This window comes from Babylonia areolata, chromosome 12 (assembly GCF_041734735.1).
Source record: "Babylonia areolata isolate BAREFJ2019XMU chromosome 12, ASM4173473v1, whole genome shotgun sequence".
Taxonomy (NCBI): Eukaryota; Metazoa; Mollusca; class Gastropoda; order Neogastropoda; family Buccinidae; genus Babylonia; species Babylonia areolata.
Genome location: NC_134887.1, coordinates 25,155,292 through 25,181,124, shown reverse-complemented (window position 1 = coordinate 25,181,124; position 25,833 = coordinate 25,155,292). Strand labels below are relative to the sequence as shown.

Here is a 25,833-nt window from a genome sequence, read left to right as displayed (position 1 = left end):
ATAACTGATGATGACTTCATTTCTTGGGTTTCTGTGGAATCACCATTCCATTCTCTATATGACCTGGGGAAAAAAACAACAGGATTCTGCATAAACAAAAATATGCATTTAACCATGACAACAACCATTTGTCAGAAAAAATCACATTTGTCAGACAAACACATGCAAAGGAAGCTTACTTGTTCAACTGAACGGTCTCTGAGCGTGTGTCAAACAGCTTCTGCTCAAAGGATGTGGACGTTTCCTGAAATATAAAGACATTATAAGAATATGGTACATTTTGTTACAACGCATCCAAACACAAACAATTTTATAAAGTAAAATGAGGCTTGATTTATGTGGCACACACCGATCCAAGTTTTGGCTGTTGACATATTCATATATTTACAAAATAGGCAAAGCCTTCATAGTTCATGGCTCACATGTGATTATCGCTGAACCAAAAAAGCCAATTTCCTCTTTTCAATGTTTCAGTTCCAAAAATAAACAGAAATACATTACACACAGGTTTACTTGACTTATGTGATATTTCTTACAAAAGGAAATTTTCTATCTAAAATTACGTTTAAGTAACATACTTACCATGACCCACTAGTACAGACTCCGGCAGGGGTCTGACATTCTTGTCCTGTGCAAACTACTATCCACCTATGCGGAGAAAACGAAAGTAGCTACGACCGGTAACCTCCCAGAAGTAGGTAACCTCCCCTTTGCCCCCCTTGCTAGCACCCTCTTTCGATTCTTACAAATTCATATTTTGTTAATGCAGAAAGAGCAAAGAAATTGACAGAACAGTTACATGTCCATAGATAGAATACATAGACTCTATTTAACATTCACATCATGTAGAAAGACATGTAGCGTGAGTGCAACATGTGATGTACTCTTCATTTTACTAAAATCTGACCCTTGTGTCTTATCTAGCTGTATGCACCCTATCTGTGTGTGAAAAGTAAATTCTGACCATCACATGGGGCCAGCTGACACAACAAGAATAGAACAGCATAGAATAGAATAGAACAGAATATGTCTTTATTACCAAGTGTACAGGGGTCACAAGGAATATTGGGGGGGATAGTACATAACAAGATACGAACATAAATCGAAAATCATACACAAACACAGATACAGTAGAAATAAGATACATACAAGTGCATATCAATATAAAAACTTGTGCATACTCACGCATGCACGCACTGCTCACACACCAACACACACATGCACGCACACACACACACACGTTTGAACAGAAGCTGCATATTACATGTGGATGGGGCTGATGACTAGATATTCAGGTAGATGGTTGTTGGTTGCACAATTCTATTTATCACACTGTATTTGTTCGAGAGACAGGGCATTGACTGCTTTGGGGAAAAAGCTATTGGCTAAGCGATTTGTTTTCATCCTTATACTTCTGTACTGTCGACCAGAGGGGAGCATCTCGAAAATCCCAAAAGCTGGATGTGATTTGTTCTGGCTGATTGATTTTGCTTTTTTGAGTAGCCGCTTATAATATATGTCTTCTAGAGAAGGTAGATCAGCCCCGGTAATCTTGGTGGCAGTTTTTACGATTCTGTTAAGGGCTGCAACTTCTGCCTTGGAAATGTTTCTGTACCAAACAGTAATAGCGAAGGTTAGCACACTTTCAATGACTGCTTGGTAGAAATCAACAATGATTTCTTTTTTAATTCCGAACTTTTTGAGGCGCTGAAGAAAGTACAGGCACTGTTGTGCATTCTTAACAATTTTTTCCGTATTTTTCTCCCACTTTAAATCGCTGGAAATGATCAGTCCGAGAAATCTGAAGTCGCTGATGATCTCTACTTGCTGGTCTTCAATGACAAGTGGTAATGGGTCAGATCTGGTCTTCCTGAAATCTAGAATTAATTCTTTGGTTTTTGATACGTTGAGTTCTAAGTTGTTTTGATCACACCAGCTGACAAGTTCATGTACTTCTTCCCTATATTTTGACCCATCACTGTTCGTAATCAGCCCTTCTAGAGTTGTATCGTCGGCAAACTTGACTATGGTGTTACATTCATTTTGAGTTGCACAGTCATGTGTGAATAGTGAGTACAACAGTGGGGATAGAACACATCCCTGTGGGGTGCCTATGTTGAGAATGCATGTGGAGGAAGTGAGGTCACCAACTTTAACAACTTGCGGTCTGCATCTTAGAAAATTTAGGATCCATGCACAGATTGATTCAGGCAGCGAGAGGTCTTTCAGTTTAAAATATAGTTTTGATGGCACTATTGTGTTGATCGCAGAGCTGTAGTCAATGAAAAGGATCCTGGCATAGCTGTTAGGATTTTCGAGATGTCTGAGGACATAGTAGAGACCTATGCTAATGGCATCTTCAACTGATCTGTTAGCTCTATAGGTGAACTGAAAGGAATCAAAAGATGGAAATTTGATGGAACTGATAGGGATCAAAAGCGTTCAAATGTTTTCATGACGACTGATGTTAAGGCTACAGGACAATGTTCATTTAGACAACTAGGCTGTACTTTTTTTGGAACAGGAATGATTGTTGATTTCTTAAAGCAGTGAGGCACCACACAAGACTGAAGGTACATGTTAAATATGTCAGTGAAAACACTCCATAGTTGGACTGCACACTTCCTCAAAAGGCCTGGTGAGATGTTGTCAGGGCCAGCGGCTTTTCTTATTTTCAGACGACTGAAGTGGCGTCTGACTTCATTCTCTTGGACAAAGAAAGTGGGGAAGTGGGGGTGATTTTGGGTGCAGCCACGTCAGAAGCAGATAATGGTTTGTCGAATCTGGAGTAGAATGTGTTGAGTTTGTCTGGAAGAGTTCTGTCAGTGCTGTTGACTGTCTGGTGGGTCATTTTATAATCAGTGATGTTCTGCAGTCCGGTCCATACATTCCTAGAGTTGTTTGCAGACAGGTTTTCTTCTATTTTTTCCGATACAAAAAATTTGCCTTCTTAATGCATTTTTCAACACTTCTTTTTGCTGTATTGTGGACTATTCTATCATCAGTTTCACAAAAAGCTCTCTCTTTTTCCTTTAGTTTTTGCCTAACAGCCCGTTAAACCAAATTTTGTCGTTTGAAAATTAATATTTTAATATTTTTTGATGGAATGCACACACTTTCACAGAATGAAATATAATCACACACTGTGCCGATATATTCATTTAAGTCCCCAGCAGAGTCTTTAAAAATATTCCAGTCTGTACATTCAAAACAGTCCTGCAAGGTCTCAAAGGTAGGGGCCGACCATTGTTTCACAGTTTTCACGACTGGTTTTTCAGCTTTCAGTTTTTGTTTGTAGACCAGCACCAGAAAAATTATGCTGTGATCAGACTGTCCCAAAGGCGCACGGCGGATCGAGTGGTACACCTTCTTAATGGAGGTGTAGCAGTGGTCCAGGGTCTTGTCACCACATGTTGGACAGTCCACTTGCTGGTACAGCTTCGGCATTTCTTTCTTGAGGCTGGCTTTGTTGAAATCACCAGCAACAATGACAGTGGGTCAGCAGTGCGGTCAGCTCTGTGTACAGTGAAGCCTGGTGGTTGAACGGCACTGTCAGGGATGTCCGGGTTAAGCCATGTTTCAGTAAAACAAAACACAGAGCACTCTTTGTAGTCTCTCCTCGTCTGAATATTACATGTGAGTTCGTCAATTTTGTTGGGTAGAGATCTAACGTTGGACAGGAACATACTGGGTACAGGTGGGCAAAAAATTCGTTGGCGTAACCTTGAAAGGGCCCCACCTCACTTTCCCCGTTTACGCGCGGACTGAGGCTTGCATGCTGACCGGTCAGTGTTCATTATTGATGGTGGTAAATCATGACAGAGTGAGTTGAAGTGAAATCTCAGCACACTGGACTCACCTACCTGTTCCCTAACACACAGCAGGGTGTCACGATCATATTGTAAGATCGCAGCTGTTTCCCTAACACACATAAACAGAATCAAACACAAAATAAACAGGACAGCTATCCCTGTGTCGCCACTGGTCGGCGCCATCTTGGAAAGGATCAACAAGCTCAGTATAAGACAGTATCGTTGATCACAATAAACACTCATGAGTGAGCTTGAACAGCATCACTTCAGTCTTACCACTGTTTGATTCAACATGGTTAAAGTTCACCAACGAATCAATTTGAAACCAAATCACATACTACACAAAATTTCAACTGAACGTGATCACAGCTCACCTTAAGGCCATGGAAAAAAAGCAGTGTTTGAGTTGGAGATAAATTTATGGAGTAAAAGTAAATAAATTGGAAATGAACTGATCATTTTTCGGAAGCAGAATGCACAGCAAAATAGCAGATGGGACTGTATAGCAGGTCTAGCAGACTGGATTCTAATTAAAAAGACAATGAACAGTGTACATTCTACTAAAGCTGTAAAATTATATTTTTTTAAATGTGTAAAAAAAATAAAAAAATAAAAAAATAATAAAAAAAAGAAAAAAAAGAAAGCAGCAGTTAATAGAGCAGACAAATGGAGTTAACAGAGCCAAGTCAACTAGCAGACAAAAACTCGTCAGATTCCAATCCAATTTTTTTAAGATGACATCACAACTCTGAAAACAACATCCACTGTTAGCAGAGACAAAATGGAGGACTTTCACTTTACGGCAGATGCGGCTTATCGGATGTGTGCACCATACACCAGGTCAAAATCACTTTTTGACTCACTTGTGTAAACAGAGTCAGTCTATGTTTTAACCCGGTTTTCGGTTGTCTGTGTGTGTGTGTGTGTGTGTGTGTCTGTGTGTCCGTCGTAAACTTTAACATTGACATTTTCTCTGCAAATACTTTGTCAGCTGACACCAAATTTGGCATTAAAATAGGAAAAATTCAGTTCTTTCCAGTCATCTTGTTTAAAACAATATTGCACCTCTGGGATGGGCACAAAAAAAAATTAAAAAAAGAAGCCAAATTATATGCAAACTGCATTTACTGTTATATCTATATTTTTTTTATGCTCTAAACTTGGCACTTTGATATGATATTCTGACACAACAAGAGCAGTCATTTTTTGTTCAAACAGGAACTTCTTTTGCTAAGCATGGAAGTTGTATTTATTTTGCAAACGTTTTGGTGCAGATAGTAAAAAAGGGAAATTAATCTGTAATGAATGCTAGGGGACTAATTTGCTTCAAACTGATCTTTCTCATCTTAAACATTACATTTTGAAATTATACTCAATACATAAAAAGCTTGTGTGTTTTACTCTGTGTACAGAGCTTTCACTATGTTCATTCACCCAAGTGGTCTTTTTTGGAAAATACTAAAATCAATACGACAAGTGGACTTTATAGATCTATTGGCTGAGCCCTGAAGGTCATGGGCAAAAATCAATTGCGTACACATATTTATAGATATTCAAAGCACGTGCTCATATTCTTTGCTAACGCGAACGACGCCATTTTGCTTCAAGTTGTTGACCTGCCCGTTCAATCCTATATTCAATCGACAATACACGATAACATGTGACAGAAAGTTGGAGAAGGAGACCGTTAAATATTTATTCAGAGAAAGATTTGTGAACGCCTCATCATTTACTGGATTATGCCCCAAACTGCCATAAAAATATCCACAGAATCAGTCAGAATTCACAGTTAAAAATTGTAAACCATGCGGGTTAATACCCTTGAATTGGTGAAACGTAAAAATTTCGTCTTGACTTTTCTCAAAAAGAAGTCCTTTTCACTTCATATGACATTTAGAAGTACTTGTACTTGGCTCTACATGTTATTAGTTTAACAAAATACTAAATTTTCATATCAACTTTAAAACTATAAAACTAGAATGAACATAAAAGAGAAATTGAATCGACCAAGTCATACTACATTCCTGGCAGGTGTAACTAAACTTGTACATCTATCTAGATCCAGAGAAAACGGCTAAATGTTGCAGTGTGATTGCGGCGATAGCCATGTCTCCTTTACCGCGGACTTAAAAAGAATTTTTAATTGTCCTTAAAGATTTTTTGAATGCCCAAGATACACCAGAATATATGATTTTGAACAGCGTTCTCACTGTGACTATTGCAATCGATTTATCGCCCTTTAAAAAAGCATGTTTAAATATTATATTTTTGAACGTCAGTTATGGAGCCACGATAGTATAATGGATAAGACAGTTTCTTCTCATCCGAACACACGGGGTTTGAATCTGCCATTAGGACTTTTTTTTTTTCTTTTTTCTTTTTCTTTTAACCCGAAGCTTTATAACAAATACAGAACACATTTTAACGATTAGATTTTTTTTTTTTTAAGTGTATCACAAGTGAGTCTTGAAGGCCTTGCCTCTCTTGTTTCTTTAATTAAACTCAGCCTTATGCACTTCAGCGTTTGCAGGCCGAAAATTAAAGTAGTTTATGATAATGATATATCCTCACCATAATAAAATCAGACATTGTTCTTATATTTTTAGAAAAACAACAAAATCAAGCAAAACATACTCTTCTAAGTGCAAACAAGGTACAGCTGCACACTGCATACAGAAAAAAGGATGATCTAAATGTCATATGCCAGTGTTCTTACCTTTAAAGCACTGTAGTCTTTCTCCAACATTTCATACTTGTCAAGCAGCTGTAAATGAAAAATAAGAAAAAAAATTTTTTTAGATGGTGGAGTAATTTGTGGCTAAAGGTACACATCAACTTTGAAATGTAATTTGAAAAATATTGAAAAGACACTGACATATAATTATGTAAGTCATGGGGCAAATAGCGAAGTATTTTTGCTGACGTATACATATATATGTCATGGGGTACTGAAGAGATTAAAACAAAAAGCAGCATCATGTTGTGTATAGTCCAATGCATTTTACAAACAGATAGTGGCACTTACTCTTTTTATTGTCCCTGCATCTCGTCTTGCTGTTTCTTCCAGCTCCTCTCTGGTCTGTAAAAACAGACAGATCTAATTCTTGACCCTTGTCATGCCTCATAATCATTTTCTATTCACTATTGTCTTTTGTGGGCAAAAGAAGACTAATTTCACACTGTAACAAATCAGTCAGTACCTGTTCTCCTTGGCTCAAAACATACATTTTGTGCAGGATTTTTATCCCCTTCAAATCCACAAAACAAAGTGTCGCTTATTGTTTAGCAAACCTTTTTTTTTTTTTTGATGAAAAAAGCTCAAACTTTATACTTCACCCATGAAGAATCCTGAAATGTCCTGGATTTTCATGCAAGTGACTCCCAAAGAAAAAGATCAAAAAGATATTTAAAAAACAAAACATCTCTGGGTATTTTTCAAGCCATAACGCTTGGTTATGTTTACGTTAACGAAATCAACGATGCACATGAACAAAATTAAAGATAACATCCATTCACAATTACAGTTGATTTAAAACCTATTAATACCAGTGGTGTTGTTCCATGGTACTGATGCATAAGATTACAGAAATCACACCACATGGATGAGCCAATGTATGAAGACAGAAACAAAGAGTAACAACAAAAAACCAGCACATCAGAATCTCACTCTGTACATCTCTTGCAAAGCTGCTGCTTGTCTCTGTTCATTTGCCTGGACTTGTTCCAGCACTGACTCCCTGTCCTTGGCATAAGCATGCAGTTCTTCCAGGCGATTTTTCAGCTTCAGGACAGTGTTCTGGGATTCCTCATACCGCTTGGCGTAATCAGCCTTTCAATTATAAACACCATACATTTCTGGGGCAACATACAACACATACTAGTAGATAGCATAGAAAAAAAAAGAGGCAAAGCCTTCATGGCTCACATGTGATTTCTACAGTTCTATGGAAAAAAAAAAAAAAAAATATATATATATATATATATATATACACACACACATTATATAGATATGGAAAAAGTATACTTCCTTTAATCACAAAAATTTTTAATGGTAAACTGCCTCAACCATAACACTCAGATGCTGTATGAAGCTTGTGTCCTTGTTAAAATTCACTTGGCAAACATTAAACCCATACCTTGACTATCAAACATCCAGCAGGAGCATGTCTCTGTTATTATGTTATGACATTGTTTTGCAATGATCTTGACATGTGCACATTCATTTGTTTGCTTAGCAATACAGCTGATTATGTCTGGAGTAAACAAACAGTAAAGTAACAGATCAGTGTTCCATCTTTGGGTGTAATTTACACAAAATTGTCACAGACTTTGTAGCTACAGAGGTTGTTTTGTTTGGGGGGGGGGGGTTGTTGTTGTTGTTGTTGTTTTTTATCTGTTTTCACTTGGGGTGTCAGTTTGAATCTATTTCATCCACATTTTCCTTTTCACTTTGAGTTTTTATTTGATTTCTCTTTGTTTATTTGAGAAGGAAGATGTAGATGTCACACTGACTACATCATGTCATATTGATTACATCATAATAAACAAGCTTCTCCCACCAATGACGGGCATGTAACTGTCACAAATGATTTAGTGGTTGCAGAGTAGAGTTTTTCAAATGGTTTTCTTTGTGTGTGAGTGGTGTGGGCTCAACTCTCTTTTGTCCACCTTGTCCTTTCTTTTAAGTTTGGCAAAGGCAGAGGGTTGCTGTGTCTGAATTTTTTGGAGGTGGGTGAGTTTCCAGTTGCCGGTGCACGAGCTTTTCATTGTGCATGTCCCTCATGTGTGTCTTCTTATTTTCTAAATATATTTCACTGCTGTCTAAAGCAACTTAACAGAAGAAGAAAAACTTGTTTTTAGTGGGTGGAGTTCTAATTCTTTGTATCCTCCTTGAAGGTTTTTCCCTTTACTTCAGGAGTCAGTCCTTAGAGGACAGACTTTTGAATCAAAACAGCATTTCGATTTGGTTGCTGTTGTATCTGGATTTGAGACCCTCTATAAACGACGGTTGTGTCCACCAGACGGGGCTGTACATCTTAGGTCTATGTTTCTTCATGTGATTACACTCATTAAAGATCCTGTAAACCATGTCAGCATTTGGTAGGTTATGGAAATAAGAACATACCCCGTATGCACCCCCCCAATAAAGCAGAGCATGACTGCCTGCGTGACAGGTATAAAAATAGTCATAGACATTTAAGCCCATTCATATATATGAGTAAACGTGGGAGTTGCAGTCCCTGAAACAAAGAAGAAAAAGAAGGGTCTATGTTTTCTATATTTCTTCATCAGACACCATTCATATAAGAACACCCATTCAGTCAATATTTTATTGGACAATACTCTTTTTTCTTTTATCATTTCAAAAAAGATTAAGAACTGTAAAAAAAAGTTTATCTAACACAAGAAGATCAAGATCAATTGACCTAAGTTTACAGCCAAGGAAAAGGTAAGAAAAAGTTTACAGCCAAGGAAAAGGTAAGAAAAAGTTTACAGCCAAGGAAAAGGTAAGAACTACTTACAGCTCTGATTTCAAGGCCTTGTATTTTCTGTTCCAGATCTCGGCTGTATCTGCAGCAGCCACATAAAAACACACACACACACACACAACTATTCCAGTTTCAATTTCAAAAACAAAATCATCAAAAACATAAAACTCATTCAACTTCAAATGTATCTTGTAACATGTTATCAAAAAGAAAGAAGAAGAAAAACCAACAGGAAGAAAACAGCTGGCATGAACTGATATCACATGACATTGCTTGCAACAGATACATACAACAGAACATGATGTTGTAGTAAAAACCAAGTTTATTTGGATACATGCACATAAAAAGTGGCATTCACCAAACTCACCTGGTTTACTGAGTTACGATCATTATATAAGGGAGTGAATCTGTGGTCTGCATTTGTTATTAAATGGAAGTAAATTGATGGTGTAAACTGATAGTGGTGGCCTGTCAACAATGGCTGGGTTAAGCACATTTAACACACACTAAATGCATTGAGGGCAGATTCCTCCAGTGATGTTCAATTTGTCCCAAGGCAGGAAATCTAATCAAGTCTCTCAGTCAATCTTAGCATAGAGGCAGTATCGGATAGGCACTGGACTTCTGATCCATTGTTCACCAGTGATCAGGATTAGAGGCCCATTTTCAGCCTGGTGTGTGTCTTTGGGAAAGGCATCTCACTGATTTTCTTCACTTCAGGAGTGAACATATACCAGACTTTGGTTGGGGGAAGGTTAAAACAGTGGAGGGGCCCACTTTCTATGCCGAGCCCCAGACAGTGGATCGAAACTGAATGCCCTGATGACCATAACAGGTTATGGGACCATTAACTTAACCATCTTCAGCTCTCACTTTCACAATCTCTTTTTCTAATGATTCACTCTCAGAAATTCCATAATCTTGAACAACAACAACAACAATAATAATAATAATAATGTACATTTATTTTGCGCCCTTTCTCTCCAAGAGCTCAGGGCGCTTTACATGAAAGAAAAATATTATAAGTTACATAAATGACCTCTCTTTCTCAGAACCCCTCCCCCACCCACACGCACTCTCCCTTTCCCACTCTTCATACATCCAAAGTGAGCTGACATGGGTGGTGTTGGAGAACAAGGAAGCTGACAGTGCTTAGATAGGTTTTAAAAAGATGAGTCTTTAATGATGAGCAAAAAGCAGAAATAGAATCAGATGCACGGATTTGATGAGGAAGTTTGTTCCAGATGTGAGGAGCAACAAAGAAGAATGTTCACCATAGGTTCTTGTATTGACACCAGGAAGTTTCAAACGGTAACAGTCAGAGGAAGAGCGGAAATTTCTTGCGGGAGTGTAAACACTGATAAGGTCAGAAAGATATGCAGGTCCTGCGGAGTGGAAAGCAGAATAGCAGAGACACACAACTTTGTATTTAATTCTTGCTTCAAGGGGGAGCCAATGTAGAGTGCGGAGGTGAGGAGAAATGTGATCAGGACGAGGAACTCTGAGAGTCAGTCAGGCAGCATTGTTTTGAAGTTTTTGAATTTGCTGAAGAATATCATGTGGACAGCCTATGAGAAGAGAATTACAGTAGTTGATTTGTGACAGTGCAAAAGCAGAAATAAGAGCTTTAGTAGTATCAACAGAAAGGTACTGACGGAAAGAGTTGATGCGACAAAGTTCACAATTGACTATGCGTATCAGATTTAGTTCCTGAGCATGCATGCTGAGGTTTGAGTCAAGAATGACTCCAAGGTTCTTTGCTGATTTAGAAAACTGAACTGTGGCATTACCAACCACAATGGAGGCAGGAACAGAAGTAGATGTGGACATTCTTGCAGAGGAAATAATCATAGCTTCAGTTCTGTCATCATTTCACTTTAGTTTGTTGAATGTCATCTGGGATTTAACAATCAGTCGAATGCAAATGTTACACTGTTTCAGCTCATTCTTTTGAGCGTTTGTGAGCAGAGAAACAAGTGACTAGTTTGCATAATGCTGAAAACAAAGCACACATCCAGGGAATGTGTATAAAAGGATGTGATCAATCTTTTAATTCAGCTGAACATTGTTGTTGACAGTTTCAAAAATGCAGGTATCACTTAGGCAAAAGCTTCAGCCTTCACCTTGAATGGCATCATGTTTGGAAGATGCTTGTAAGATTTTCTTAATGGATAAAGCGAGTTCAAATTTCTCGTCTTTCTCAAATGATAATGATGAATCTATTTTATGAGTGAGGAAGTCTATTTTCCTGTTTCTTTTCTTTGTTTCATATTTTTACAAACATTAATGTGCTAAAAGTTCACATCATCATCATTTATGTTAAACCCAGTTCCAAAGTTACTTTCATGTTTCACCAGGTCAATCATAATCTGACTGTGCCATGCCTAATATGCAATATTTCATAATTTTTCTTGCATTTTAAAAATATTCAGGGGATGCTCTTAGTATACAGGAACAGCTTACATACTGAAAATCACTGTAAACAGCTGCTGTCAGTTATTTGAAAATATAAATAATTTCATTAGTTACATTTAGGACATTACTGAGAAAGGCACACTTCAACTACTAATTTAATGCACAGATCTGAACAGATTATTTCGCTTCAGGGTGAGGATATCAAATGACCTAAAAATACTGGGAATAAGATACTGGGAGAAAGAGAGACTGAGAGAGACAAAGACAATGCACAAAAAAGAATCAACAAGGGTTGGGGGTGTGAGGGGTGAGGGTGGGAGGTGGGGTGGGGAGGTAAGGCGGCTGTTAGTGGAGGAAAGAAAAAGAGAAAAAACAAACATATAATGTTTAAGCAGGTAAATTTTCATGTTACTGATACAAAAAAGAGAGGGGTTTACATCTGGGAATCATCCAGGGAATCCTGCAAATCTCTCAGCTGAAGACGCAACATCTGGTTCTCCTCCTGCAGAATGCGCTCTCTTGCCAACTCTCTGCCAGCAGATGCTGACGAAGAGGAGGGACGCAGCCCCTCAGCAGTCAACTTCTGCCGCAGGTCATGGATCTCTGCCTCATAGTAGGAACGCAGGTCAGACAAGTGCTTGGCATGTTTCTCGCGCAGACTCTGATGAGTTCTGAAAGCAGTCAATACCTCAAAATGCATGACTGGCACACCTAAAAATCAGTAAAATGTCATGAATCTTACAAAGTCCTTCACCAAAACCATATGAACTTTCCCTCTCCATACTTTTTTCTGTGTTCATTTAGTTTCTATTTTTTGTTTTTTGCTGCCTCGTCTTTCACTATGTTCTCTCACCGTAACCATACTGAATCCCCTACACACAGTCACACCCAGTCTTCACTTCATTGCAGCCCCAGCATCAGCCGTCAGTGTCAGGTCACCAAGAGGCCATCCACCAAAACAGACCCAACAGAGCTGTTAAGTAACTGTGGTGGCATTCAAGTGTTCTGATTCAATATATACTGATGACAATAACTGAGAAGGTAGACAGTGAGCATCCACTCTGGAGTGGAGATCAAAACCCTCCAGCAACAGCATGAATCCAACAACAAAAAGAACAAAACTTGACAGGAACTCACAGACATATTGGTGGAGGGAAAACAAATCAGGGCCACATAATCTTTTACAAAGGATGACAACAATGCTGCTTTGTTTGAAGATCCATTTACGTCAGAGACAATGTAGCAGGACTGTACCTGACTCTTCCTTTCATATTCCAGTATCAACCTGGCCCACCACACACAGCTCTGCAGGGCTGATCAGAAAACTTACACAACATTCTCAATGAAGTGTATGATGCTGACTAAAAATGTCCTGTCTGAACTGTAGCAGTTAGCACACCCATTTCTGAGTGAGAGCCAGCTGGGGCTAAAACCCCCTGACAATCCAATGCTTCCAAGTCTGAAGGAATTTCATTACTATGTCCCAACAGATTCTGTCACTCTAAAAATCTGCAGAGATGATGCATGATCAGTCCTACTTATGGTGTAGTACTGTGTTCATGATTATATATGTTTTTTGTCAATGTGACAGACAGAAAGAGAGAGAGAGTGACACATGTATGTCAATGTTACCTTCCCCCATCTGAGTCTTTGATACACAGTCCATAAGCAAGCTTTTCTTCTATCTTTTTCAATGTGTATGGACATGACAGCATGTGTGTGTGTGTGTGTGTGTGTGTGTGTGTGTGTGTGTGTGTGTGCGTGTGTGTGTGTGTGTGTGTGTGTGTGTGTGTCATTATGCATGTGTTGTGATTTGTACTATGTTGTGATTTGTGTGAATATTTATAAACATTTCATTCATAAACATTTCAGTGTAAAGAAGCACCTCTCATCCAATACAGAGCTCACTACCTTGGTGACAGTATTTGTGTTGTGGGCTGCCTGCTATCAGAATCATCGTCCTCTTCTTGTCTTTGGCTTCCCCCTTCAGACGTCATGGTGGCTGAGTATGCCTCTCTGCTGTCTGCTTCATAGCTAAATTTCTGGATAAACAATAGGCCACTCACTTTTAACTTGAAGCCCTGAACATGGAACAAGTCATTCACATTCTGAACAAACCAAGCCCCTGGTGTGATTCAGAGGTGACACCTCCATGGAGGATCGAGGCCTGGTTGCACAACATGCTATTAGCAGTTAGCAGTCAGGTATACCCCTAACTATCAGCTAAAAATTACCATTTAGCAGCATGCTATCTTAACCATGTTGCACATGCTCATTTACATAGCTGGCAGTTAGTTTAGCTGTGCTCAAAGTTGACAACTAAAGCAAGACAAAAGGTGCCGGTGACGATTCTTAACTTAAAGTAACATCTAAGGAGAGAGCGTTTGAACAGAGAATGTTTCGATCCTTTTGACAATTATGACGATGTCAAACTTTATCAATGTTTCTGTTTTCAACAAGCAGATACTGTGAACTTTGTGAGAGATGATCTGGCATTCGGCCATTAGAGAAAAGGCTCCTCCATGTCGTCAGAGATGCAAGTACTTATCACACTGTGTTTTATGCCACGTGAAGTTTCCAAAACATCAAAGGGGACACAGTCAACCTACACAAGTCAACTGAATCAAGAACAGCAGCTCAAGATATGACCGACTCATTATGCACAAGAGCAAAGCATAAAAATTAACTTACCTAGACAATGAAATGTGTTTCCTGTGTCAAATCCTACCGTGTCTGCTAAGATACCCCCTATCAGGTTTGAATCACAAAAGATGTTTTCTTTAAACAAATCAAGGTTTGCATTTCCATTGCTTTTCAAGAGCCATTGTGTGTTGGCTTACTCACAGCTGCCCTCTGGCTTCAGATGCAAGTCGGAACCATTTCTTTTTACCTCTGTGACTGAAAGTTCAACAGGGCCTGCAGCATTAACAGCTGCCGTCACCTCTGACCATGACTTCTGCTTTTCTTTGTTTGTCAGCATGGTTTTGAATGCACATAGTAAAAATAAAGTAAACTCCTCAATTAAACTTAGTTAAATTGTTAACTGATAGGATCAGCTAATGCACTCCACTAAATGCATAGCATATCCTGAAATCAACTGGCATCTAGTTACCTCATGGTAGTGCTATTAGCAGGCAGCTAAGCCATTGGTTTTATAGATTCAGGCATTCCCTTTTTCCCCATCCCTAAACAGATGTGCGATGATGATTTCTTATACTGTGCCCAATCGCACTACGTAAACATGACCTGGCCTCCACAAGCTATTGCAAGCAGGTTAAGAAGATAAATGTTACATCAGCAGGTGCCTGCTGACAGCACTACCATGAAGGTAACTAGATGCCAATTGATTTCAAGATATGCTATGCATTTAGTGGAGTGCATTAGCTGAACCTATCAGTTGACAATTTAGCTGGCAGTTAGGCTGCATTATCTGACTGCTTGTTGCACAACCGACCCGTGGAGGGACAGGGGGGAAAAGCCCCCCTGAAGCTGAAAAAAAAAGTTTACAAACCCCAATAATAGTGCAGGAATCACCAGTGTCCCATTGTTCTGCAGGGTCAATATTACTTTTTTTTTTAAATGGTACATGCACATAACACACAAAAGAGAGAACAGTGTTTCCTATAAGCCTAAAATCTGGCATAAAACAAACATTTTCTGCTCGTAATGGAGATGAATATTTGGTACTTCAGATATAGATCTCAGAACTAAATGAGATACACTAACTGCAGACATCAAGTGTATCACCCCCTCACTGGGTGACTTTCAAAAACAACAACAAAAAAGCACTGTGAACTGTTGCCCTTTTTGTTGCATTAAGTTACCTTTTTGTTGCATAAACTGAATGGCCCTAGTGGCTAGACAGAAACAGTGATCTTGCATATGTATGTGTGTGTGTGTGAGTTTGAGTGTGTGCATGCATGCTGTGTGCATGCGTGCGTGTTTACATGTGTGTGCGTGTGTCTGAGTGGGGTGTCTGTACGCATGTATGCCAGTGTGTGTGTGTGTGTGTGTGTCTGTGTTCTCAGGTCATGGTGTAAGAGGGATAAGAAAAGGGGGGTTGCTGAGGGGGCATGGGTCTTACTGTGTTTGAGGGGATCAATGTAGGGCCAACAAACAACATTCAGACAGCTATTGCCAACTTCACTGATGACGGTGGACTGAAAAAAGACACACAGCACAGACTGCACTGACTTTTTTTCTCTTTTTGTAGAAGACAATCTAAGTCAGATATTTGTTGAGGAAACCAATTTGTATGCACAGCAGACACTCCAAGAGGTACAGACAAACCCAGCCAGGCAAAAAAAAGTACTCCAGACTATGAGCATGGACAGACAGATACAAATGTATTTGAAATGAAACAATCCTCGGGCCTGATTTTACCGATGGGAGTGATTTTTTCCCCCCAAGAAAACTGATTTCACTGAAAGGATTGGACAACCACATCTATGTTGTTATCACTTGGAGTAGTCACAATGAATCATGTATGTCTCTCTTTTTTCCCCTTAGTGGTTTTTCTAGTATTATAAGCTGTGTATACAGCCATTATCCATTTGTCCAGAAAATATCAAACTACTGTGCAAATGACCAGACTAATGTTCGTAATGAACAAGTTGAAAATCTGACAAAAATCAAGACACCGATTTCAAAACAACTGTATGTCTTTGGAAGAATACAAAATTGGAAAACATCATGTTTTCTATTCTTTATTCATTAAACTTTCAGAAAAATACTTACTTTTATGGGTCTCTCTCCAACAAGAAAAGTGCACAGAATTTTTCAAAATATATTCCCATTTTTTGTAAATAAATCCCTGGCAAATGGATTTTTCTTAAATCATATTTTCCATGCAGCAAAAGGGCTAAATACTTTTATATAATTATATTTAAACATAAAAATTTGATGCTGTTGTCTGGCAGAAGCAGATGCAATTGCATATGAAGTTTATAATGAGCTGGTGTGGAAGAGTTTTGTGACATTTATAAATCAATGTTGAAAATTGGAAATGTTATATCAAGTAAGTGATCATGTGATATACAATCGTACACACATGGTGGAGGATAAAAGCAGCAGCTCAGATGTGTTTGGGGACTTCTGGTTCAGACTCACAGAGCAAGATGCTTGTGAGGGAGACAGGTGAAAAGGAAAGTGGAGAGAGAGAGGCTGTGGCATGAGAGGATGAGAGGAATGAGAGAGACAGAAGCGAGAGAAAGTGTCAGTGAAGAAGAAAAGAAGACAGAGGAGCAGAGACACTTCCCCGAAGAACGTCCACAAAGACACTCTCCAGCCTACATCCACAACGACACTCTCCAGCCCACATGACACTCTCAAGCCTACATCCATAAAGACACTCTCCAGCCCACATGACACTCTCAAGCCTACATCCATAAAGACACTCTCCAGCCCACATGACACTCTCAAGCCTACATCCACAATGACACTCTCCAGCCCACATGACACTCTCAAGCCTACATCCACAACGACACTCTCCAGCCCACATGACACTCTCCAGCCTACATCCACAAACTGACAAAGACACTCTCCAGCCCACATGTACATCCACAAAGACACTCTCCAGCCCACATCCACAAGGACACTCTCCAGCCCACATCCACAAAGACACTCTCCAGCCCACATGTACATCCACAAAGACACTCTCCAGCCCACATGTACATCCACAAAGACACTCTCCAGCCCACATGACACTCTCCAGCCCACATGACACTCTCCAACCCACATCCACAAAGACACTCTCCAGCCCACATGACACTCTCCAACCCACATCCACAAAGACACTCTCCAGCCCACATCCACAAAGACACTCTCCAGCCCACATCCACAAAGACACTCTCCAGCGCACATGTACATCCACAAAGACACTTTCCAGCCCACATGACACTCTCCAACCCACATCCACAAAGACACTCTCCAGCCCACATGACACTCTCCAGCCTACATCCACAAAGACACTCTCCAAACCACATCTACCAAGACACTCTCCAACCCACATCACCAAAGACAATCTCCAGCCCACATCCACAAAGACATTCTCCAGCCCAGATCCACAAAGACAATCTCCAGCCCACACGACACTCTCCAGCCTACATCCATAAAGACACTCTCCAGCCCACATGACACTCTCCAGCCCACATCCACAAAGACACTCTCCAGCCCACATGTACATCCACAAAGACACTCTCCAGCCCAAATGACACTCTCCAACCCACATCCACAAAGACACTCTCCAGCCCACATGACACTCTCCAGCCTACATCCACAAAGACACTCTCCAAACCACATCCACCAAGACACTCTCCAACCCACATCGACAAAGACAATCTCCAGCCCACATCCACAAAGACACTCTCCAGCCCAGATCCACAAAGACACTCTCCAGCCCACATCCACAAAGACACTCTCCAAACCACATCCACAAAGACACTCTCCAGCCCACATCCACAAAGACACTCTCCAAACCACATCCACAAAGACACTCTCCAGCCCACATCCACAAAGAGACTCTCCAGCCCACATCCTCAAAGACACTCTCCAGCCCACATCCACAAAGACACTCTCCAGCCCACATCCACAAAGACACTCTCCAAACCACATCCACAAAGACACTCTCCAGCCCACATCCACAAAGACACTCTCCAAACCACATCCACAAAGACACTCTCCAGCCCACATCCACAAAGAGACTCTCCAGCCCACATCCTCAAAGACACTCTCCAGCCCACATGACACTCTCCAGCCTACATCCATAAAGACACTCTCCAGCCCACATCCACAAAGACACTCTCCATCCCACATCCACAAAGAGACTCTCCAGCCCACATCCTCAAAGACACTCTCCAGCCCACATCCTCAAAGACACTCTCCAGCCTACATCCACAAAGACACTCTCCAGCCCACATGACACTCTCCAGCCCACATCCACAAAGACACTCTCCAGCCCACATGACACTCTCAAGCCTACATCCTCAAAGACACTCTCCAGCCCACATGACACTCTCCAGCCTACATCCATAAAGACACTCTCCAGCCCACATCCACAAAGAGACTCTCCAGCCCGCATCCACAAAGAGACTCTCCAGCCCACATCCTCAAAGACACTCTCCAGCCTACATCCTCAAAGACACTCTCCAGCCTACATCCTCAAAGACACTCTCCAGCCCACATGACACTCTCCAGCCCACATCCACAAAGACACTCTCCAGCCCACATGATACTCTCAAGCCTACATCCATAAAGACACTCTCCAGCCCACATCCACAAAGAGACTCTCCAGCCCACATCCTCAAAGACACTCTCCAGCCCACATCCTCAAAGACACTCTCCAGCCCACATGACACTCTCAAGCCTACATCCATAAAGACACTCTCCAGCCCATATCCACAAAGACACTCTCCAGCCCACATGACACTCTCCAGCCCACATCCACAAAGACACTCTCCAGCCCACATGACACTCTCCAGCCCACATCCATAAAGACACTCCCCAGCCCACATCCACAAAGAGACTCTCCAGCCCACATCCACAAAGACACTCTCCAGCCCACATCCACAAAGACACTCTCAAGCCTACCAGCACCAGAAGACAGAATATCCAGAAGACTGACCAGGCATGAGGTTCTAAACCTGTGTGAAAAGGACACTTCAAAACATCCTGATTCTTGGAGTCAGCTACAGTCAGCAAGAGTGACTACTGGGGCAGAACTGTGGTGTGAACTGAGTGAAAATCTGGACAGGTAAAAGAGAAAAATATCCCGGGTTTAGAATTAGAATCTGGAATTTCATTGTAATTTCATTTTGTTTGGAGGATTTGATTTGATGCATTTCTAAACGTATATATAAAGTGTATAAATGTACATTGTGTCCTCTGCTATCTAAAAGAGGAATGAATGTGTAGTGATTGTTTAAGTGCATAAACGTGTGCTTGATTGAGAATCAAACCAAACCTGTGAGCTAACCCTGAAACAACAGCAAATTTCACATAAGCAAAACTAAATACATCTCCCCCACTCACACCCTCCCCCAACCTGGACAAAGAGGCGAGCATGCCAGGGTTCTAAAGCCAAAAATAGTTTCAGGTGGAAATCAAAGAGAGTACTATAGGAGTGCTAAGGAAAATGTCCACTAAAGGAATACTGATTAGCTCTTTCTAATTATCCCTTTAGTTCTTTGAATGCATAGTTTTGATTTGTGTATAGGGTTTTTGAACAACCAAATGTCATTTAGAGTTAATAAAGAGTGAGTTTCTCATCCTAATTACTACAGAAGCTGTGAATCAATATTTAGACTCCTTTGTGTTAGGGAATAATGTAACAGGTGGTCTGCAGTGACGTAGGCACTGACTGATATCAGTTTTTTTCCCCTTTGAGGTTCCTGTGTAATTGTATTGTGTCAGACTGTGAAGGTAAAATGGCAGAAGAAAGTTCCACTCCCATTGTGAAGTAAATGTCTATGGGGAAAGAGTTAGGCTATACTGGAGTTGAGCTGTATGGCTTTATAGAAACTCAACAGAAGGCTGAAAGATACGAGCGGGCCAAGAGAGTAGGCAGTTCGAAAGGGAACAACTAAAGCTAAAAGTAGAAGCAGAGGCAGATGCAGAGGCTGTAAGAGGTGAAAGGGGACAGCTGATGCTAAAAACAGAGGCTGATGCTAAACAAGTTAAGTTAAAAGTGGAGGCAGATGCTGGAAAGCTCAGGTTTTAGATTGAACTGGAAAGGGTGTAACACCAGTCCCGAGTCAGGTAGCTGCAAGTACAGTTTCGCACCAAGGCCAAAAATAACCTGTTTTGTGAAAAGACAGATTGATTCGATAAACTCATTTATTAGCCGTTTCAATTCATTCCTTGAGGATGAAGTGAGCCTTGAACCTGTCTGCACTGTTCATGGGTTGTGCGCTACACAGTGTCCACACTGCCAAAAGCAGAGCAAAGAGATTTCATTTGAATGAAGGAGGCAGTGCTGAAGGTATACGATTTCAATAAGGGTTATCATCAGAAATTTCACAAGGTGAAAACTGAGTCAGATGAAACATACACTCAGTTCAGATTGTGCTTAGACACTCACTATGGGTTAAGCTGAGTGGAATTGATAGAAGTTTTGATGGCCTCCAAGGGCTGATAATCAAAGAACAAGTTCTGGACGTATGTGAGCCCAAGCTCACAATACACCGTGAGAGAGAAGCACAGACTGTAACAGAGGTGTTACAGGCTGCAGAAAATTACAGTGAGGCAAGAAAAGAGTTAACATGGCAGAAGCAGGAAAAATCTGAAAGACTTTTTAAAATTTCTTTCCCCAAGAATCGTACTGAAATCTATTTTATCATCCTGACCTATTCCAATTTAAAACTGTATACAAATCACGCCAAAAGCATACTGGTAAATAGGTCTGAAAATGCTTTGAAAGATCTTTTATAGGCAGAGACATAATACAGGTGTCTGAAAGGTCCAATGACTTACCTCCCTTAAAGATGACCTGAACTTTGCAGAGGGCATTGGACTACTGTACACTCCTCCACGCAACCGTTTATCTCTGCTTATCTCAGGTGCAGTCCTGATGCTGTCCCTGGACAGTCGCTGGCTAGGCCGCTCTTGAAATGTTGTGTCCATAGAATAGGCCTCCTTGTGCTGCAGGGGGGACAACTGACCTGACAGCTGTAAAGTGTCAATGTCCTCAGGGGTATGAACACTGCGTTTGTTGTACCATCCACTGCTGCCTTGGGTTTTGCTGAAGCCTGAGTGTAATGGTGAAGAGGATTCTCTCAATGCCTGCACAAAATCAGGTTACTGGTCACACCATAAATATTTACTAATGTTGGGATTTGAACCCCAAACCCTCAAAGTCCAGAACCCCAAACCCTCAAAGTCCAAAACTCAAACCACTCATTTATTGTGACCCTATGCACTAATGTATTCCTGATATAGGATGATGAGTGTGGGTGCCTCCATGTCAGCTGTTCTGCCCTTACCTCACGATGATTGTTCAGTTTTTGTCGCATGCTTTGCTGCTGACTGAGAAGCTCCCGTTCTAACTGTTGCTGCATGTCACTGATCATCTGCTGATGTTCAGCATACTGGGCCTTCAGCTCAGTTCGATGTTGCTCCTCCAGCATTCGGTACATTGACAGCCAGCTGACCTGTTTTACAGGCACCAGCAAAAAATTGTTATAGATACTGATGTCATGTTGCCAAATCTTGATCTGCCAACCCACAATAATGCACCATATGCATGCACTCATGCATGCACACACACACACACACACACACAGAGTTTCAGTATCAGTAGCTCAAGGAGGTGTCACTGCGTTCGGACAAATCCATATACGCTACACCACATCTGCCAAGCAGATGCCTGACCAGCAGCGTAACCCAACGCGCTTAGTCAGGCCTTGAGGCACACACATACACACACACACATTTTTCTCTCTCCTCCACTGCTGCTCTTACACTGAGGCAAATGGCTAATGGCAAGCAAATGACCAAGAGAAGTAAACCTTTAGTTAGTTCACATCAGCTCACACTACAAAAACAAGGCTGGGTTGTGTAAGCTATCTAATGAGCACTTAAACTCCTTAGCGTCAAGAAAATTCTTAACTCGCAGCAAACTTAGCACTGCTAAGATCACTTATGCAACCCAACTGAGGTGGTTAATTATGACAAGCACTTGACATGGAGGGCCAAACTGACCTGTTGGTCGCGCAGTGTGTTGAAATTGGGGATAGCCCCTGGACTGGTCACAGACCCACTGATATCAGCTGATGCTGATGCAGACAGACCCAGTCTACCTTCCTGCGAAATGTCCTGGTTACTACTGACATCTCCTCTCCTTTCCTCCCTTAGCCCCTCATATCCACTGTGGTGACTAATCACATGGTGGTCCTTCATACCTTCTCTTACACCTTTCACTGTAGGCATTTCTGAACTCCCAGCTCTCCACTGGACTTGGCGTTGCAGCCACAGATATGAACCATCATGGCTTCCATCTGCCTCTTGGTGTCTTTCAGGTTGGCCTCTGGCTAAAAGACAGTCCTGTGTAGAACTAGAAGATTGTTGGGGCAGAGAATGACCAGCTGATGGTGAGCGCTCTGTTGCATCACTGTGGGCTGAAGCAGGGACAGTGGGTTTGTCTTTGGTATCCTTCACTCCGTCTGCAACTAAACACATCACTTCTGTTTCCATTCTTTCAGTTTGTCAATTAATTCTGAAAGAACACACAGGCCAAAATAAATACAACAAAAAACAAAACATCAACTTAAAAGGGTACTCAGTTTCCATCATGATTCATTCTATGTCTTAGTTCAATGGACAATTTACCCCAGTTATAATATATGGACCCAAAGAGAATCTGAGCTCCCTTTGGATCTTTCCAAATTGCCTTGAGCTTGTCATCAAAACATCAGTCTTTAGATCCAGATAACATGCTAGTAATTCAAGTAATTCCCTTTGACCTTTCGATTCTCACTCACTGGTTTGCACTAGCAGGAAAACTGAGTTTGAACTGTCTGTCTTACATTGTGGACAGGTAAGCAAATAAGTTTCCCATGGGATAAAAATTGTATTGTTCTGAAGTACTACTGGTCACATTCACTGCATCAGAGAAGAATGAAGTTCATGACACCAAGTTCGTGACATAACATATTCAATTCATTATCATACTCAGATACTGTGTCATGTTGTATGAACTGAAGGGGAAATATTTCTTTTTAAAGACAACACAAAACACCAGCCTGCAGGAGACAAACAGATCCTAAAATAACTACACGAACCCATTGCTTTTTGGGTTTTTTTTAATTTATTTTTATAATGAATATAGACATGTGTACAGATGTACCGGAATCAAAGCATATAATATAATATCACTCTGTGTGTGTGTGTGTGTGTGTGTGTGTGTGTGTGTGTGTGTGTGTGTGTGTGTTGTGTGTGTGTGTGTGTGTGATACACTAATAAATTTGCAAAAATATTCTTAAAGAGAAAGAAAAAGACTTTACAGTTTTTACCTTTTTATCCAAGGATCCACCCCCACCCCCACCCCAACAATTCTGAAAAATCTGCACCAAGCAATCCATATGCAGGGAATAATCATTTCAAGCATTTCACCTGCCTGTTACATTGTAGTGTAAACTCAAATACACAAATAATCTAGTAAATTCTTGGTTTAAAAACCAAATCCAAGCAAAAGGAAAACATATGTCTGCAATGGAAAACTCCATGTCACATGCAAACAATGCCACTGACAAACAGCAAGTCATGCAAAAGATCTGACAGTGCCCTCCTTCACTTATCCCATGAAATGAAATTGACTCTTATGAATATAATACATTCTAAGTCAAGTCAATCTGAAGCATTTCAATGTCTGTGAAATATGGACTTTTACAAATTATCCATCATATGAATTATGTGTATGAAAGAATGTTTGGAATGCAAATTTGTCAAAAAATGTGTCCCATATGAATCATGACAAAATGCTTGGAATGCAAATTAGTCAAAAATGAAAAAAATGTCACCCACAATTAAAAAGGGTAATTGCTCCAGCACCTTCAGTATACTGTTTCAGTGTATGTTATTTGACTGTTTCATTCTTACTCGGTTACTGTCTAATACAATAATATGAACAGAGAGATAGGTCTGAACACAAGACATGGTGATCTTCAAAATGCTTTTTCCTTTTATCATCTACATGATCCCACTTTCCCAGCAATCTCTGTCTAATATCAATTGCTGAAGTCAGTTGTTGAAGTCAGTCTCTAATAGAAAAATTAGAATTCCTTTTATTGGCAACATACCTTATGATGCCTCCAACCCGCACCATACCACTACAACATTAGCTTTCTTTTTCTTTTTTTTTCCTTTTTTTACTGCCCCATCTTCTGCACCGTTTCACTGGCATTAGTCCCCATGCCGCTCATTTAGATTCCCCCATACACAGCCACACCCGGGTTCATCCGTCACAGTTCCAGCGTCAGCAGTCCGCAGGGAACCATCGATGTTAGGTCGCCAGAAGGCCACACACCAGAAGAGACCCTGCACTGCTGCTGAGTCACTTCGGTGCTGTTCAGTGGTGCCTGTTCTGATTTAACATACTTAGGACACCACCTACTAAGCCCCCTACTAATGACAATAATGGCTTAGTCGTGGAGCCAGACTGAGTGAGCGTCCCTCCCAGAGTGGAGACCGCCACCACGTCCCTCAAACAACAGCCCCCCCATGAATCTGCCGACACTGAAGACATTGTCAGGACTCACCCCAAGCACAGAAGTGGAGGGGTATCGAAACTGAGGTCACCATGAGAACAGGGCATGAAAGGCCACAGACTTTGAGACTGTTTTTTGTTTATATTGATGATGATGGAGGAGGAGGATGACGATGACGATGTTGCTATGGAGGTCCATTTTGGTTTGGGACTGTGTGACAAGGCTGTACTCTACACTTTCTGTCAATAATGATATCCTGGCATTAACCTGGCCCGAGAGATACAGACACTTGCAGTGTTGGTCAGATAATTAGAGCAACACACCCAAAGATGCATCCTTGAAGTGGATGACACTCGACTGTGTGGTCCCAGTCTCCCCATTTAAGCCCACAGCACACTCAACTCTGGGTAGGAGCTGGCCACGGGCCGAAAAACCCACCTCCGCTGGGATTCAAACCCACGTCCTCCCAGCCATCAGTCCGCAGTGCTAACCACTTCACCACGGCGGCTGGTCTTTTTTTTTCTTCTGTCATCCACCCTGCACCTGATGACCACACCCCTACCCATTCTTCACACCTGCTCTGTGCGTGTGCGTGTGCGTGCACGTGTGCGTGTGCGCTGAAATGAATTAAAGTGTATTTGTCTAAATTATCACTTTGTAGTGAACAGACAATAAACAAGGAGAAAGAAAAACAACAGAATTCATGCTAAGGATGAAGACAGAACAGAAAGCAGGACAGATATTTTGGTTTTGACACAAAGTAGAAACAGGTTTGTCATAGATTCAGCAGGATTGGGTTACTTTGGTCCATCTGGTTTCTTGTGTTTAGCAGTCTGAAAACTTAGTGTTATTTCTTCTTATGTTTTGCAGTCCAGAAACATAAAATTATTTCTTCTGCCAGTCTGATTTCATTTCTAA

The 25,833-nt window shown here is 40.9% G+C and overlaps 1 protein-coding gene across 2 annotated transcripts in view; it reads right to left on the bottom strand.

Annotated features, from left to right (window-relative positions):
- LOC143288470 (uncharacterized) overlaps positions 1-25,833 on the bottom strand; it is an 83,098-nt gene that overhangs the window by 39,706 nt on the left and 17,559 nt on the right. For both annotated transcript variants that reach the window (XM_076596993.1, XM_076596994.1), the window contains 10 exons: positions 22,412-22,878; positions 21,694-21,861; positions 21,185-21,493; positions 13,628-13,758; positions 12,154-12,387; positions 9,335-9,383; positions 7,480-7,641; positions 6,838-6,891; positions 6,529-6,576; positions 180-244 (listed from right to left, as the gene is read on the bottom strand). In XM_076596993.1, the coding sequence (XP_076453108.1) occupies positions 180-244; positions 6,529-6,576; positions 6,838-6,891; positions 7,480-7,641; positions 9,335-9,383; positions 12,154-12,387; positions 13,628-13,758; positions 21,185-21,493; positions 21,694-21,861; positions 22,412-22,878 (1,687 nt within the window). The remainder of the gene's footprint in view (positions 1-179; positions 245-6,528; positions 6,577-6,837; positions 6,892-7,479; positions 7,642-9,334; positions 9,384-12,153; positions 12,388-13,627; positions 13,759-21,184; positions 21,494-21,693; positions 21,862-22,411; positions 22,879-25,833) is intronic.